At 43.1% G+C, this 16,988-nt stretch overlaps 1 protein-coding gene across 2 annotated transcripts; it reads right to left on the bottom strand.

The window, feature by feature from the left end:
• Window positions 1-9: 9 nt before the first annotated feature.
• LOC146639964 (uncharacterized) lies at window positions 10-6,714 on the bottom strand. 2 transcript variants are annotated; one of them, XM_085356835.1, is made up of 7 exons: window positions 5,501-6,714; window positions 4,864-5,025; window positions 2,830-3,025; window positions 2,502-2,717; window positions 2,255-2,397; window positions 1,255-1,390; window positions 10-198 (listed from the first exon to the last, which is right to left on the bottom strand). In XM_085356835.1, exons 1-7 carry the CDS (start codon window positions 6,712-6,714, stop codon window positions 10-12), a joined length of 2,256 nt encoding a protein of 751 aa, XP_085212961.1. The 2 variants fall into 2 exon arrangements, with proteins under 2 accessions (XP_085212961.1, XP_085212955.1); XM_085356829.1 differs by having other exon boundaries at window positions 4,864-5,079.
• Between the last annotated feature and the right edge of the window lie 10,274 nt (window positions 6,715-16,988).

The following is a 16,988-nucleotide window of genomic DNA, read 5'->3' on the forward strand; positions in this document are numbered from 1 at the left end:
TTGCAAAGCTCACAGTCCTTGGATCTTTGGCTTCTGGAAAGGCTTGCGGCTGTAGAGCAGCATGTAGGCGTTGGGAGATTGCACCAGGGTGTCCTGTACCTCTCTGACAAGCGAGTCGTCAAACAAGTGCCAGGTCTGGGCTGAGGCGTTGTGGCACAGAGCCGTATAGTGACCCATGTTCAGATGACCTGTGTGGTTCTGTTAAAAAATATGAAATGAATACATTAAAAAAACAGATGTGGTGAAAACTCCATGGTTTTCCACACAGTTTGTCATTTCATGTAAATATTACAGTTTTAATTACATAACAGGTGCCAAGTCCTAAACATTAAACCCTTTGTGTTGCCTGGGTGATCTTAAAATGATGCAAAGCACATTGTGGCAATGCCAAAAGTTTTTCTGTAATGTTACAGATTTGTGTTTTATTATTTAAGCCCAAAAAAGTTGGGTTTGTTTCATTATGCAGCAGCATTTCTTTATCACGTATTAAAACTGGGACAGTTTATTGAAGCTGCACTTCATTTTCCTCATACTGAGTTATCTCACATTAAATTATTAAACTACTTTACACTGTTAGAAGGGGGATTGGTTCACTGCTCCAGCCCACATAAGATCAAATTGGCCCAGGATGAAAAATGAGTTTTGCGCCCCTGCCTAAGAAAAAGTCTGGCACCAGGGGTGTTCCTAGGAATTTTAAAATGGTCTCTTTAATATTGCAGCTGTTGATTATTTTAATTATATAATAATGTAATTTATCAGGAAATTAATAACCAAAGATTTAAAAAGCTGCAAAATAAATAGTATAAATACAGTAATTGCATCCAAAATATAGTGGAGTAACAGAAGAAAGCAACAACACGTCCAAATAAGTCTCAGTAAATCACTGGAGTAAATGTACTCCGTTACATTCCTACTGGTAGTATTCATGCTCTTATATAACAGTGTTGGGGACTGTAAGATTAACAGTACTCTAGTCCAACCTGCCAAAGATGACTGTCCTCAAGGGCCGAGGGCAGTCATCTTTCAGAAGGGGCTGTTGCCACCCCATGCCCCCCTTCTAGACATACCCCTGACTGCCAAAGTGGCGTCATGCATTTCATTTACAGCCCTGAGCCTTCGCGGTCTCGGCAGTCATGCATCCCCAAGTCTTTGAATCTACGAGTGTGGATGTTTGCAGTGCGCTCAAATATCTTTCGGCAAAACACAAACATGACCTCACAAATTCATATTACGATCTTCTTCATGTTCACTCACCACAACAGCATAAAGATGGTATGAAGAATCTGAGACATTATGCACTGAGCTCGACAGAAATGGGGTCAAGTCGAGCTTCATGGGGAACGCGACATTAGTCCTCAGTTTCACCTGCTTCTTCCCCTTACAGCCAAACCTGCGGCGGAGGAAATAAGTTTAGTTTGAAACACTGACTCTTAAAAAACAGTGGGGGTTATTGATTTATCTTAGCCTTCCTGTATCTCCGGGGTATTTGGAAGCAGAAACACTTCATAATAGAATGCATAACGAGTATTAAGTATTCATGATGCCTGCTGAATTAATGCATGCATGAATACATGTTATTTGTAGCAAAGGTCGGTTACTCAATACTGATAAATGGCGCTATTCGTGTTTTTGTACTTACAAGCAAAAAGACCATTATTGGAAATCAGTTAATTAATTTTTTGAGTCTTTATTGTCTAATAATTTAACAAACTCAGTCCTTGAATTATTCAAATGCATATTGTTGCTTCTCTGTTACTGTCATGACCTTTGTTGCTGTAATTCAAATAGACCAAAAACAGACTGAAATTGGTCACTAAAAAAATGAATGTCTCCAGAGCAGTGGCGGATCTAGAAAATTGTACATGGGGAAGAACCGATTTATTTAAGCATCTGTTTTTTTCCCCCTCAAGCCTATAAAGCCTTCTTGGTTTTGCTCAATTTTGGTCATGATGATATTAATTGTATCATGTGACGTGAATGTGAAAGTTTTGTGCACTGCCGTTTTCACGATCAACACTGAATCTAGGCAACATCGACTAAGTTCTTTAATTGCTTTCAAACAGCACCCTGCTGAAGTTCATCTCCTTCTAAAGATCAAAGATCTCAGAGCAGCTACACTCCTGAGTGGACCTTAAAGTGAGATTATGCTCTGCTAAATGTTACACATCCATTCATAAAATTTAAAGATTTTATCGACTGAACATATACTCTGTAAATAAAGTATCTTAAGAGATGACGATCCATTCCTTCTCACCGTTTTAGGTGTAACATGAGGATCTCTGGAGGTTTGTCCAAACTAGTGATGACCGCCGTTTCTCTCCTCATCCTGCACACTGAACACAGCAGCTGCTCTCCCCCAGTTAGGACAGTCTGCTCGAAGAACAGCGACAGACAGTCCTGCACAACATGAAACGAGAATAAAAGACAAGCACAGAACTGCAGGGATGAGACCGTCAGTATATCAAATGCAAACAGTCTGAATGGTGTTTAAAAAAACCTGCCTGAATGGAGCACTTAAGGATGCCGGCAGGAATCGGAAGTGACAGCACAGTAAACGTTTGTGTGCTGTACGCCTGCTGATCGCAGTGCATGCAGAGGGTTATGTAGCTCAGCTGGCCCTCAAACAGCTGTGACACAATGGTGCTTTCAGTGGTGCAGTACCTATTGTGTTCTTGCCTTTGCTGTCGTATTGAACAGTGCATCTGGTCCTTTGCAACCTTGTAAACAATCACATACGCACAAAAACACACTCAGTTATGGTTTCCGTAGGTTTATATTACAGAGAGGAACAGGCTATGTGATGGTGCAGATGCGCAGGTGTCTCTGCACCTTTTTCAGGTCGTCGTGTAGCGTGTTAAGGAGAAAGAGGAGCAGTTCCTGGGCGTCCTGCTGGGAGTAGTTGTTGAACTGGGGAAAGATGGAGCACAGCACCGACCTGGCCTCTACGGGGGCACAGCTGGAGTTCGTCCCCAGCCACATCTCCTCTAGCAGGCGGACAAACACCTCAGCGACAAGGCACTTGGACCTGCATGAAAAGAGGTTAAACTACTGGAAAAAAACATGACTGCCAACCCTCAGGTGAGTCCGAGAATAAAACGAAGATGCTCAGTCTTAGTCTGTGAAGGTTCTCAGTCATCCAGGTCATGGTAGTCAAAGGAGCTTGCAAAGAAAAGCGTCTGGACTTCTTTAAGTTGCTTGAAGACGTTTCACCTCTCATCCAAGAACTTCTTCAGTTCTAAGGTCAAATGGTGGAGAGTCCCAGATTTAAACCCAGTGGGAGTTTCCCCCCAAAGAGGGACAAAAGGACCCCCTGATGATCCTCTACCTAATCACATGAGCCAAGGTGTGAAAACGGGTGTGGGTCACAATCAGCCAGGGTTTCGGGTGAGCTCATTGTGAAATCTGGCCCCACCCTATCATGCGATTTCCTGAGGTCAGATGGCCCAGGATGTGAGTGGGCGTTAAGGCGTCTGGGAAGGGAACTCAAAACTGGATTATAGATGGCAGACAGTTGGTGTCGTAAACCACCGCCTCTGTTCAAAGACGGTCGCTCACAGTGGACATAAATGGCTTCTTTCACTCCTCTTTCAAACCATCTGTCCTCTCTGTCCAAAATGTGAACATTGGCATCCTCAAAAGAGTGACCTTTGTCCTTTAGATGCAGATGGACTGCTGAGTCTTGTCCTGTGGAGGTGGCTCTTCTGTGTTGTGCCATGCGCTTGTGAAGTGGCTGTTTGGTCTCTCCAATGTAGAGGTCTGAGCATTCCTCGCTGCACTGTACAGCATACACCACATTGTTAAGTTTGTGTTTTGGCGTTTTGTCTTTCGGATGAACCAGTTTTTGTCTGAGTGTGTTGCTGGGTCTGAAGTACACTGGGATGTCGTGCTTGGAGAAAACTCCTGAGTTTTTCTGATACACCGGCTACATAGGGGATGACAATGTTGTTGCGTCTGTCTTTCTTATCCTCCCTCGCTGGTGTCTGATCTTCTTTTCTGTGTCTCTTTGCTGACTTTATAAACGCCCAAATAGGATAACCACATGTTTTGAGTGCTTCCTTTACATGTATGTCCCTTATGTAGCCGGTGTATCAGAAAAACTCAGGAGTTTTCTCCAAGCACGACATCCCAGTGTACTTCAGACCCAGCAACACACTCAGACAAAAACTGGTTCATCCGAAAGACAAAACGCCAAAACACAAACTTAACAATGTGGTGTATGCTGTACAGTGCAGCGAGGAATGCCCAGACCTCTACATTGGAGAGACCAAACAGCCACTTCACAAGCGCATGGCACAACACAGAAGAGCCACCTCCACAGGACAAGACTCAGCTGTCCATCTGCATCTAAAGGACAAAGGTCACTCTTTTGAGGATGCCAATGTTCACATTTTGGACAGAGAGGACAGATGGTTTGAAAGAGGAGTGAAAGAAGCCATTTATGTCCACTGTGAGCGACCATCTTTGAACAGAGGCGGTGGTTTACGACACCGTCTGCCATCTATAATCCAGTTTTGAGTTCCCTTCCCAGACGCCTTAACGCCCACTCACATCCTGGGCCATCTGACCTCAGGAAATCGCATGATAGGGTGGGGCCAGATTTCACAATGAGCTCACCCGAAACCCTGGCTGATTGTGACCCACACCCGTTTTCACACCTTGGCTCATGTGATTAGGTAGAGGATCATCAGGGGGTCCTTTGTCCCTCTTTCGGGGGAAACTCCCACTGGGTTTAAATCTGAGACTCTCCACCATTTGACCTCAGAACTGAAGAAGCTTCTTGGATGAGAGGTGAAACGTCTTCAAGCAACTTAAAGAAGTCCAGACGCTTTTCTTTCCAAGATCCTTAGACATGCTCAGTCTTACTTTTCCAGTTCTCTGCGTGTTTCCTGATCCAGGAGGTGCTCTACGAGGGGCACGGTGGAGCACAGGCACTGTAACACTGCATTTAAGTAGCAAGAGTTGCCAGAATTGTCTAACCCACACACTCCTGGTCTGTTCCAGTTGTTCTGCAGCCTCACTGCAGAGCTGCACCTGTGTTTTCCTTTCACCGTCACCTGACCACAGATGTTGGTGTTTGTCCTGCAGGAAAATTTAGTCAAGCAAAAATATCAAATATATCAATGACAGGATTTATTTGTTCAAATCTTCACATTAAAAGGTCACAATATTTGTTATCACATTAGAATGTGGTGTGTCAAGTGGTGGGATAGATAACACAGGAAATTAAAAATCAGCTACAAGTAGCAGTAAGGCTCTATGGCAGGTTATGTGGGGTGATGAGCAAGGAAGGAAGACAAAGTCAGAATCGGGTTATGGGTGCTCAAGGCTCAGTGATAAGTGTGGGGATCAAAGATCTAAAACACACACTTATAAATTAAATACTAAGCTAAATATAAAGTTTTCAGAATTTCGTTTTTTTCTGTTTGGCTTATTTCATTCATCAAACATTGCAGCAGCCATAAGACGTTGCAGAAGATCTGTGACAAAAAGCGGGACTAACCTTTGCTTACAAATATTTGAGACATTTTTCTCTTGGTATGAGCTGCTGTTCAGTCGTGGCAGAACGGGCACGGCGGTGCTGCTGTTCATGGCCAGCTGAGAGGCCAGAGTCCTGGTGAACTGTGTCAGGTTGACCTTCTTTCCTGAGCTCTGGCTCTGCAGAGTGTGGAGCACAAATGTGTTGATGCAGATCACATGCAGCGTCACCCAAAGGCCTGGGAGGAATACATCCACCCCTGTTCCTTTTGGATCAGACAGGGGAACGAGGGCAGGTCCTGTCCAACCCTGCAGGTGGGCAATGAGTTCAGACATCATGGAGCCCTCAGGTGGTGAAGATGGTGGCCTCTTAACAGCGGGAACAAAATGAATGGTGAACCCTAATCTAGACAAGATGTGTGTGAGCCTTTCCTCCATCCAGGCAGAGCTATCCAGCTGAACCACACACCTGTGGTTGCAGAAAGGTCTCAGCAGGTGTCTGACCACCTGCTCGACAACAGATTTCTTACTCTGCCTCTGGAGCTGCTCTGGACAGTACAGATACATGTTACAGATGAACCCCGAGCTTGGGTCACAGAGGAGAGCGAGATAAACAGAGTAGTGCTCCTGCTGAGAGGACAGTCTGTATTTCTTTACAGCCAGGTTTGGCCCCGGCGTATGGAGGGCCTGGTAGCGCTGGGTTATGTGGCCACAGAAAGCAGAGAGGACTTCCAGCTTTTCTCCATCCTCCAGTCTGGTCAGAGACAGCAGGTCGGCCTGGATGCTGTTTCTCTTTAGCACGCCCTGCCATCCGTCTAGTTTCACATTTAGATCATGCCCAAAGTTGCAGTTCTCCCCCAAAGACAGGCCGCTCTGCAGGACCACAGAAAACCACGTCACTGCATCAGCATACCCCTCCTCAGACACATCTGTGCTCTGCTCCCTGCTCTGGCAGTGTGACTGCCGATTTGGCCCTGCCTTCACACCGGCAGCTCTCCTGATCAGCTCCCGGATCGCTTCTCTGTCCAGCACCTCCAGCAGAAGCTCCCTGGCTGTGTAGTAAACCTGGCAATTGGGGCTGGGCCGAGTCTTTGTCAGAGGCTTCACCTTTTTGGACTTTTGGAAGATATTCGGTAAGCAAAGGGTGTCCCTCTGGGTAGCTTCACGCGGTATGTCCACCAGGTGGCAGTCCTCGGACATCCAGGCGCACTCCTTCACTGACAGAGCTTTGGCCTTCATCGTTCAACCTGTGCGCGCTAAGAAAAAGCCATCTCAAAATATGTATTTGTTTGGGAGCAAAAGGAGGAGATAGCCTCAGACGGCGGTATTTTTAATATCCTGTGTGCTATCCGGAAAACTGTGTGTGCTGTTCATGTTCATCTGATCCTCAGGTGAATCCAGCGCTCAGGAGAATCCGCTTTTAGGTAAATCACCTGGGATCCGCAGTAGCCAGACAACTGTGTCCTGGCAACGTAAACACAGCGCTCGTGACGCGCTTCTGGCTTGTGGTGCGCGTGACTCCAGGATTTAACTTGTCATTTAGCAAAACACTAAGAAGAACTAACTCACGGAGAATGTGTTTACTGTGTATCTGTCGGGTATCGTTTGAGCTACATGCAGTTCTTCAGAGTCTCCACTAGATGGTGCTCTGTGGTGAACCAGTGCGGCTTATGGGAACCTACCAGGGACGTTAAACTGTGTGTTTTCAAAACAAAACAGGAACTTTTCTGTAATTGTTATTGTTTATCTATTACTTAATTACTTTGGTGTAGTTTGAATGGCAGTGATTGAGGTCTTTATCAGTAGGAAATGTTGTAAAACCTTTGAAACTACAGTTCAAAGTCCAAATTCAATGCCCTCTGTTACATTTTCCAAAGCTGCCCTGTGGGCCAGATTGGGGTCTTTGATGGGCCGATTCTGGACCACGGGCATTGTGTTTGACACCCCTGCTCTAATCTGTTTTTAATAATTAATTTTTTTAGAACACCTGACCAGGTGTGGCAGTTTCTCTTCCGCTGAAGTGTCCTCACTGGTATTGCGTACTGGTGATGGCATCCAACACGTCCCTAACTCCACCCTATATCATAACCTCCTGAAACAACCCCTATACTGCCGGTAAAACGTCTATAATGGGGCAGGGGTCTGGAAGAGACCCCAGAAGGTGCAAGAAAAGAGCCGGAGTCCCTCCTTCAGGTAAAAATGTTGAGGATCTGTTTTGAACAAAGCCATGTAGCATATTAAAAGTAAAGACTGTCAACCTGTATGCACAAAGGCAAAGGGATCAGCATCCAGGATTGTACCCAGATCTCTGCAGTAAAGGTGCAGTTGAATCCATTTTAAGTATTGAGTTGGCCCATTCATTTTGTGTGCTGGTAATTGTTGCTTTGTTTTGCGGTTGGAGTTGCAAAGGTATGATCTTAGGTCTGGATTACTGTTGCAAAACAGTGAAAGGGCCAGTGATGGAAGCAGATACCGGTAAAGCTTTGTGGTTTTGATGGATCATATGGGTGGGGTGTTCAACCAAAATGCTTTTTTTTAAACCTGAGACAAACTATGAGTGTAAATATGTGTTAATTTACCTGTGATTAAAACTCAATTACTGGGCTCTTAAAAGAACAAATGGTAGCCGAGCTCTGTTTGGTTGCCTTTTTTATTAGTTATTTTGTGGCTCCAAGCAATAGGAAAAAAATACATATTTAAAGTGAATGGCTGTGAAAGCTAGTCGTATGATTTCAGTTTTTTTCTTATCCACACAGCAGCCTGGAGAAACAGACCTGAAAGCTGCAAATAGCTTGATCTGTTTCCCAACAAGCAGAACAGCTCAAGTTCATGTGCCTTGCTCAAGGGTCACAACTTGCATCAATAACAGCAGGAATTGGGAAAGTTGGGTAAAGGTGACACCACTTTGGATTAGAAGGAATTGAGGAAAAGTGTGGGGGTTAGCACTGCTGCTTCAGAGCAAGAAGGTCTTGGGTTCAAATCCACCATGTAGTTAGGGCCTTCCTGTGTGGAGTTTTCATGTTTTCCCTGTGCCTGTTTGGGTTCTCTCCGGGTGCTTCGGTTTCCTCACACAGTCCAAAGACATGCAGTTAGTGGGTTAACTGGTGATTCTAAATTGCCCATAGGTGTGAACGTGAGTGTGAATGGTCATCTCTCTGTGTTAGCCCTGTGAGAGACCGGTGACCTGTCCAGTGCGTATCCACCTCTTGTCCTAAGACAGACAGGATCGATTCTATGCTCTGTGACCCTAAATTAGATGGATGGCATTTCTTACGGGCAAAGAAATCAAATATAGCTCCCTCAACTGTGACATTTGTTGAGGGAGCACACACACACACACACACACACAAAAGGGTGTGACCTTGACCCAGTTTTCACCCAAATTAAGTCAGCTTGAGGTGTTACTGGTGTCTACCATTCCACAAAATTTTAAAATGACATCTTGAAGTCTGTGGCTGCTAGACTCCTAACAAACAGATAAAGAAACCACAACTGATCGTATACTCCCTCCCTTGTGGGAGAGAAAAATGTTACTCCAAATAGTTTTTTGTTCTCCACATAGTAAGCAGCCATAAAGTCTACAGTTACCAATTCTGGGTAAGTCATTGAAAAAGCTTAAAGGTTTTTCAGGATTGAGTTTTGGTAAAACATTAAATGGACTGCTCATATTATCCAAAAAGCAAACCATCAAGCGGGAGACCTTGTGTATCTGTCTCCAGGATGGCAGACATGCAGGCAGGCGCATTTCTGTTGAATATGTCCCCGATCAAACAAAGATTTAATATTTAACATATAAGTCCCTCAAGAGCAACTAGAAAAAGATTAACTGCATCACAAGTGGCAGTGATTGCCCTGGTGAATTATCTAAAACATAACAAGTTCCACATGAGTGGTGAATTAAAGGAAAAACAAAACAAAGAACAATGTGAAGTTTCTTGGGAAGTGCTCCAATGTGCCACTAGGACAACTTTACTGCACCTTGGCACGATGCTGTGACTGAGTTTCTAGTAATGTATTTGATGAATGGAACACCTTTTTACAAATGATGTTCCCTTATTATTTATTTTGACGATTCTGCACTACAGATGGGGGCATTTCCATCCTAGAAGAAACAGCTCCCATTAGGATAGAAGGGTTTTATCACAGGATGAAGATGATTTGCTCTTTTTTTTTTTGCCACCAGATCCCTTTTCCATAGTGATTTAATGGTTCAGGTTTTTCCTTTAATTTGTCACCCATCTGTGCATTTGTGTAAACTGTCTCTACTGCTGCTTTTCTTATCAGTAGGTGGTGCGAGGTTGGATCCAGAGGTGCAGACGTGAACCGGTGTGAACCTGTGAGTTCCAGTGTCATGGATTTGAGTTCACCATCCTCAGTGACACTGGTGCTGTTGTTTCACAGAGCTGCTCGCAACAGCACCAGATCAGTTCAAGAAATTAAGTCTGCTCACTTCCAGCCAAATTACTCAGCCAACATTTTGTGTTTTGACAAAACACGTATTTGCCTTCGTTAGAGCTGATCCAACATTCGCCATATGTGAACAGATAATCTGCTCGAAACCCTAATCACAGATAATATCACAAGCGATCTGGCTGTGAAATGCAGATAAATTTGGCAGAGAGGACGAAAACGAAGAGGGTGTCGCATCTCTATCTAAATTGCAAACACGAGCCTCACGAATGCCCGCGTTCATTTCACGGCAATCCTGCTTTCTGATTAAAGCTCGCCTGATTTTTTTACCTGTAGCCTCTGTAAAATTATAATGACGTCATTCTTTCTGAGAAAGTGGCACATTTCTTTTTTTTTTTGTAGGAAAACTGCATAATTCTAACTCATGAGATGAATTTTAAAGGTGTTTTTCCACAGCGGATCTAAAGTATATGCCGAGTGTCGTGATAATACCCTGCCTTCTGTCACCGGGGGTGGAAGAATCGCACAATTACCTCGAGGGCTCGGGAAGCTCTCTTGCATAAATCACATCCACTTTACGCTTAAAATATGTTAATCCATTAATATCAAAGGGCATCGTCTCTCCTTCAGCACACACTTTGAGCTTTGTCTAATTTCTAATTCATTTAGACCCAAAGAAACATAATCAAATAACCACTGTTTACAAAATGTGTTTCAGTCTGAAGTGTCCACTTCAAGTCTCCCACACACCGAGTAGAAAATACTCCCCCAAAAGGTGATGATTTTATTTCATGTAGGAGTTTGAAGATAGGCAATAGTTTGCATCGTAATACCACTCAAATCCTTAAATTATCTTCTGAAGACATTATTCCTGCCCCCATTCTGCTTCTCCTTTGTTCTGTTTGTGATTGAAGACAGGTCAGAAAATCAGCTACCCTGCACATCGTGTTTCTGGAAACTCTTCTGTTGTCTGCAAAATACATGAACACAGATTTTAAACCAAGTAAATATGATCCAGAGTTGTCTCTTCATTTGAAAATGACAGGCTAGTTCTCTTTCACACATGCCCATGTCCAACATCACTTATACTGTAGATTCATTTTGAGATCTTTTAATTTCTAGTTACATGAGTTAAATATTTGTAGGAATCAAATCCCTGCTTGCACCTGACTCATTTTAGATTAGACTAGAAAAAGAGAAAATGTATTCTTTGTTTTTGAGTTTGAGTTTGTACAATCTTGAAAGTCAATAATTGGTAGGGCTCCATCTTTTTTGGATTTTAACTGCCTTTTGTTCTACTTTCTCTCAACACGATCACACACTGCTTCAGTAATGTCGAGGTCCAGGCTCTGGGGAGGCCAGTCCACAACTGATAGTGTTTACTGTGTGATTTTTCTACTGCATGGTGGATCTGGGATCATCTGACAGCACTTTTCTGTGATCATAATTCCATCAGTTTTCTGTCATACCTCTCTCCTGACCTCCAGACATCCCCCAATAAGACCTGTTGCCACCACATTTTCAGTCAGTTCATGTGTAATTTGCCATAACTCCAACTTTTCTTCCTGTTTCCCTTCTTTAGGAATGACATGATGATTTCTGGCGAGGCTTCAGTGAACAGTAGACGGATCAGCTGAAGAGCCAGATGCATCTCTCACATCCTGGTGAGATATCTGGTGTTTCCCACATTTTCTCTATTTATTAAGGACATGATTTTCAGTTCTTCTGCTGCAGATAGTTCTCAGTACTTCCTCAGATTTTTTTAGGATGCCATGCTAACACTTGCCAAGTTTTCGGCAAATTTCATGTCTGCCAGACTGTGTTATCTTTGACATTCCTCATGGACTAAAATAGAAGAATGAGAGCAAAATATCTGTTTTTTGAGGGGGTTTTGGCAACAAGCTGTTGGTAACAAACTGTCTAAAGATAATCTAAAAGATTACATGTATTTATCTGTGGCTACTCTCGCCCGTGTTTTTCTTAATTGCTGTTGTGTCATTTTAACATGTGTTTGTCTCACTTTTTCAGTTTTTTGTAAACAGCTCTCTTTGGAAAAAAAGACATCTTGATTTCATTGAGAATACCTGTTTAAATTAAAGATTTATTAATAATTATAATAATAATTACAGAAATAGTTAGGCACAGTCCTTTGACGTTGTTATGAAAGAAGATGTGTTTATGCCTCAGTCAATAAGAAGGCAGTAAAACTGATGATGATGATCCTCGGTCTAATTTAAGAAAACTGGCGTGAGAACGACTCAGGTCACGATCGGATGGAAATATTTACCAGAAGCAAAATTACGTAAACACTGGAGGTGAAACATAATTTGTGATGCTTCCTCATTTTTTTCTTTTCTGTCTTTCTTTTTTCTGGATGAATCAGCAGAGAACATTGCATCGCTACGTTTTTCTGTAAAGTGCAGGTGTACCCTGGTAGGTTTTATAACATGCACACACACACAGACACGCACACACACACAGACACACACACACGGACGCGTAAGCGTGTATGCATGTTTAAGTAGTACTCTTTTGTGCCTTCTGTGGTGGAAAATGCATTATGCTGAGCTTCAGTCAGATAATACAGTGTAATGTGCGTGGCAGTCTGCTGCCGAGATACGCATCAGCTGTGTACCTCTGTTGTAAACTGAGCTCTCTGTGTGTCTGTAATGACACCGCAGTGGAAAAAAGTCCACTTCCTGGACAAGGTCAACATTGTTTTGGAAAAAATAAGGACTCATTATTATGGCAGGAATGTGTGCAGGTTTTTGGGGTTTTTTTCTTTAGCCCTGCTTGGAAAACTGGCCACTGTGTGGAAAATGAGGACTGATAAGACTCTCTCTCCGACTCACTCTTTCACTTTCATTTTTTTTCTCAGTCATGCTCAGCCACATAAATACAGATCTGCCATTACTGGTCAAAGGCTTGGGATCACTTCAAAAGATCCTTTTTTGATAGAAAAGCACATTTATTATTGTCTAATGGAACAATATATTGATTAGAAATTGTTTAAATAACAATGAATTCCTAATGGAGTCACAATATTAAAACCATTGACAGATGACTTGAATAACAGTCATTATCCTCTTACAGTGCAATGTTCTTCTGGGGAACTTTGGGCCCTGTCTCTTTGACTGAGTGTGCAGTGTTTTGGTAATCATGCTCCCTGATGGCAGCAGCCTTGCCCAGCTGGACAGCGTTGACCCAGCTTCCAAACATCTCAGATGTCAATGCAAAGCATCAGTGGGATGCTTTGGAACAAACCCAATCCATGGAGTCCCTAGACCACAACGCCCCAAAGCTGGACACCACAGAACAACCCAACGGGTCATGTGTACATGGGTGAGAGCACGAGGGAGGCCTGCACAATATTTATGTTTTCAACAGAACGGCAGTCAGACAGTCAGCAGAGACAGAGCTGCAAAAACCAGTGCCATGTCTGAGGCTGACAAATAAAAGGAAAAGTTCTTAGCACTCTAAGGCCACGTTCACACTGCAGGCGAAAGCGCATCAAATCTGACTTTTTTGACCCTATGCGACTCATATCCGATCATGGTATGACAGTGTGAACAGCAAAAAATCCAATATTTTCAAATCCGACCTGGGTCACTTTCGTATGTGGTACTGAATCTGATACATATCTGATGTTTTAGAAAGCGACTGCTGTGTGAATGGTCATGTCGCATTAAATCCGTCTTTTACGTCACTGACACAAGACAGACGCCTATTATCAGCGCCCGAGAAGACATCGTGAACGCTTCCTGGCCATCCAGTCTAGATGTTAGTGAAACTGTTGGAAAGACAGCGTTGTGGAAACGTGAACATTTTATTTGTACTGTATAATCTGCAGATTCTGACAGAAATCTGCAACTATCCTTTGAAGCACCGCTCCTCTAAAACAGCAATAAGGATCATTATTAGGCCATATGTAAATAACAACATAACTTTATAACTTAAAGCAAAATTGGAAAACGTAAAGTCTGAAACAAGTGTTTCATATTAAGGCCATCAGTCAAACAATAGTGTTTGGTCTGGGTCTAAACAGAGCGCGTTGTGTGTGACGTCTTCTTTTGCGCATGCAGGCCGCTTTGAGGGTTCACACTAGAGCGCGTTTGCTGTCACATTTTATTTGTAGTGTGAACAAGCAAACAAAAAAATCGGATTTGATCAAAAAATCGGAATTGAGCATTAAGACCTGCAGTGTGAACAGAAGGAGGTAGTTTTGCGGCTATTCGGAGACTGTAATCATAAACCATTCAGCCCAATGGTTTAATGATCAACTAGCCATCTAACATTATGTACTTGCATAACACAATGTGCCATTGAAACACAGGAGTGCAATATTCCATTAAATATCATAAACAGTTTATAATTAGTGATTGTGTAATTAATCAGAATTGTTTATTCTTTACACAATTCTAAGAAAGAAAAAACATACCAAGAGCGCTGTGCTAACACTGCTCCATAACAGTGGTCTAAATTTCATAGGTACCTTAAAGTAGCACCAGCCAGAAGAGGGTGTGCATATAACACAAACGTTGCATCTATGACTCAGCGTACCTCATCTAAAGCATCGCCGTAATAATTGATTATGAACGAACAGTCGACACAGTGAGAATCTGTAGACTTTCTGAGACCTGAACCTTTAGTCCTGCACACAGCAGGTGATTCCTTCTCAGGGACTCTTTTTGTTTTCCTTGCAGACACGCTGAGAGGGAAGTGAGGAAACTCTCCCCAGAATGCATGTCAGAGATATTATAACAAAGAGAGGGAGGGAGAGAGCATGATGGCACCTAAAGAATCCAACACTGGGATTTATGGGAGAACTGTGCAACAGCAAAGATGGTCTCCAAAAAGAACACGGATATATTTAAAACCTTATTTGTGGGCCAAAGTCTGCAAACCTGTTTAAGCTGTTTCTACTCAGAATACATGCTTGAAATTAAAGTTCATTTAGATCAAGCTTCAGCATAATTGCCCAAGTAAGTGTTGGGAAGCATTTCAGTAGTGGCAGACTAGTTTCAAGAAGCACTTTGGTCCTAATAAATCACTTTATTACTACAATCTAATTTAGTAAAATGGAACATGTTGATTGTATAACACCACAAAATGTCATATTTTTGTCCTTTCCGTTGCTTATGCACACACACATGCACACAAAAGAAAATTGTTTCATAATGGACCCTCTTCAGCTAAATTGGTCGTCTCTGTGTAATAAATGGGCTTCACTGGGAACAGCTGTTGCTACTCTGCAGGCACAGGGAACATTTTGTGACGAGGACTCTGTGAATATCAACGGGTTTTTAGATTGTTTTTCTCTGATTAAGGGCACATTATTATGATGTTAGCTGCTGTTGTTTATCACAGCGGCCCCAAAAGTGCTTCGAGTCCTAAAGTGAGTGCCGGTGCGTTTTCGTTCTCTTCTTAAAACGACGAGTATGAAAACGACTTTTATTTTGCGTACTGTGACTTTTTCTACAGTTTGGATTTCAAGTTTTAAACAACACTGAAAGACTGGCTGCTGTGCATCCAGCAGTCTCTCCAGCACGTTTCTCCTTTAGGAGGCCAGAAAAGGGTTCGTGTCTCCCCCCCTGCCCTCCCAGCCACACAATGACTGCTTTAATTTCCATTACTGGAGAAGCAGCCAAGCTGGAATGTATTAATATAAAGTGCATGATTCAAGTCAGAAGTACTGCAAATATTCGTTCCCCTCCACTATACAGTGTCTCCCAGTTTGAGGAGAATCTGTAACTGTGATGTCAAAGCTTAGAAACGACACATTGATATCAGTGGTCGGGACAGGCTGTAATTTTGGCCAGAGTCGAAGCTTTCAAAGTGGCGACGTCTATATTTATAAAGGCACTTTGTGTTCTAACTTTAGTGACCGGTGCTCAGCACAGCTCTGGTCTGAATATGGACACACATCCTGACACCGTGCAGCCATAATGAGCAGTCTCGATTTGTGGCAGATAACTGCCGGAAGCTTTGTCCCCACGTTTGTTCAGCCCGAGTGCAAAACCTGCAGCCAGTGCCAAGCAGGTCACCGCTTTTACACGAGGTATTTTAGGGCTCGCCGTTGAAGGAAATTCTGTGGAAGCTTAAGCAGTTCCTCATCTAGGAGTTTTAATTGGCTTCCCAGAAAAGAGAATAGCATTCATAACCTTGAATTAGGAGGCGATGTGGTAAGCTACTGTCAGCTGATTGATGGTGAGTTGAGCTGCTTATCCTGGTGCTGCTGGATTTTATTTTTAACCTGGTGGCACCTGACAGGCCCAGGGCATGAGGAAGACCTCGGGTGGGGAATGACAACAGAGGATCGACACATAAATCTAGGCAAATATGAAGCTGCAGTAAAAAGAAAAAAAATACTGCAGAGGGAAGATGTGGAATACGTGCTGTTGTGGTGGAAAGAGTGCTTTCTTCAGAGTGTTTGGCCTACATTTGGTTGTTGGGCACGCCTCTTACTCTTGAACTTGATGCAAATCAGGTGTTGGCTTTCATCTCAGTATTCAAGCAGGGTTTAATCACAGTGGCCGCGTCTTGTGTCGTTACTAGGAAGGCAGAAAAACAAGACAGAGCTGGCCTAATTTTTTCGCAGCATGAAGTAGCTGCGGTGAAAAATCCAAGCCCAGCTGTAGCTGATTACTGAGGGACAACGAGTTCCAACCTTTGTACCACGATTCCCCCCCCCTCACTCTCTAATATTACTTTAAATTACTTTAAAATAAAGACTCTTGCCTGCTCAGAGGACTGTGCACGCTGTAAGGCAGTATTAAAGCAGTTTGCCCTCAATGGGCAAACAGTAACATATTAAGAGAAGCCTTGCCACTCAAAACAAACGCATTCTAGCCAAGAGTCAGCCAGAGGCTCGTGAGCTCTGGGTTAGAGACGTGCTTAACTGGGTAAAACAGCTTCTGCGTGACCAGACTTTATATGCTTCACTTCACTTTGTGGATCACATTTAAAAATGTTCAAATGGGGATTTCAAGTTTTATAAAGAGAAAGAGCATTGGTGTGTACTGTGACCTGGGAGGGGCTCTTTTACCCTCTAAGGGTGACTCAGTACTGTAAACTAGCAACACAAGCACTGCACATAACTTATA

Source organism: Diplotaxodon limnothrissa, linkage group LG1 (genome assembly GCF_057381915.1).
Source record: "Diplotaxodon limnothrissa isolate DT_005_m linkage group LG1, D_limnothrissa_male_GT1.1, whole genome shotgun sequence".
Taxonomy (NCBI): Eukaryota; Metazoa; Chordata; class Actinopteri; order Cichliformes; family Cichlidae; genus Diplotaxodon; species Diplotaxodon limnothrissa.

Coding starts and splice junctions, on each gene's coding strand:
- LOC146639964 (XM_085356829.1), bottom strand. CDS start 6,714: ATGAAGGCCAAAGCTCTGTCAGTGAAGGAGTGCGCCTGGATGTCCGAG. Junction 2,718..2,829: donor TACACGACGACCTGAAAAAG/GTGCAGAGACAC, acceptor ATTGTTTACAAG/GTTGCAAAGGACCAGATGCA. Junction 199..1,254: donor ACCATCTTTATGCTGTTGTG/GTGAGTGAACAT, acceptor ATTTTTTAACAG/AACCACACAGGTCATCTGAA.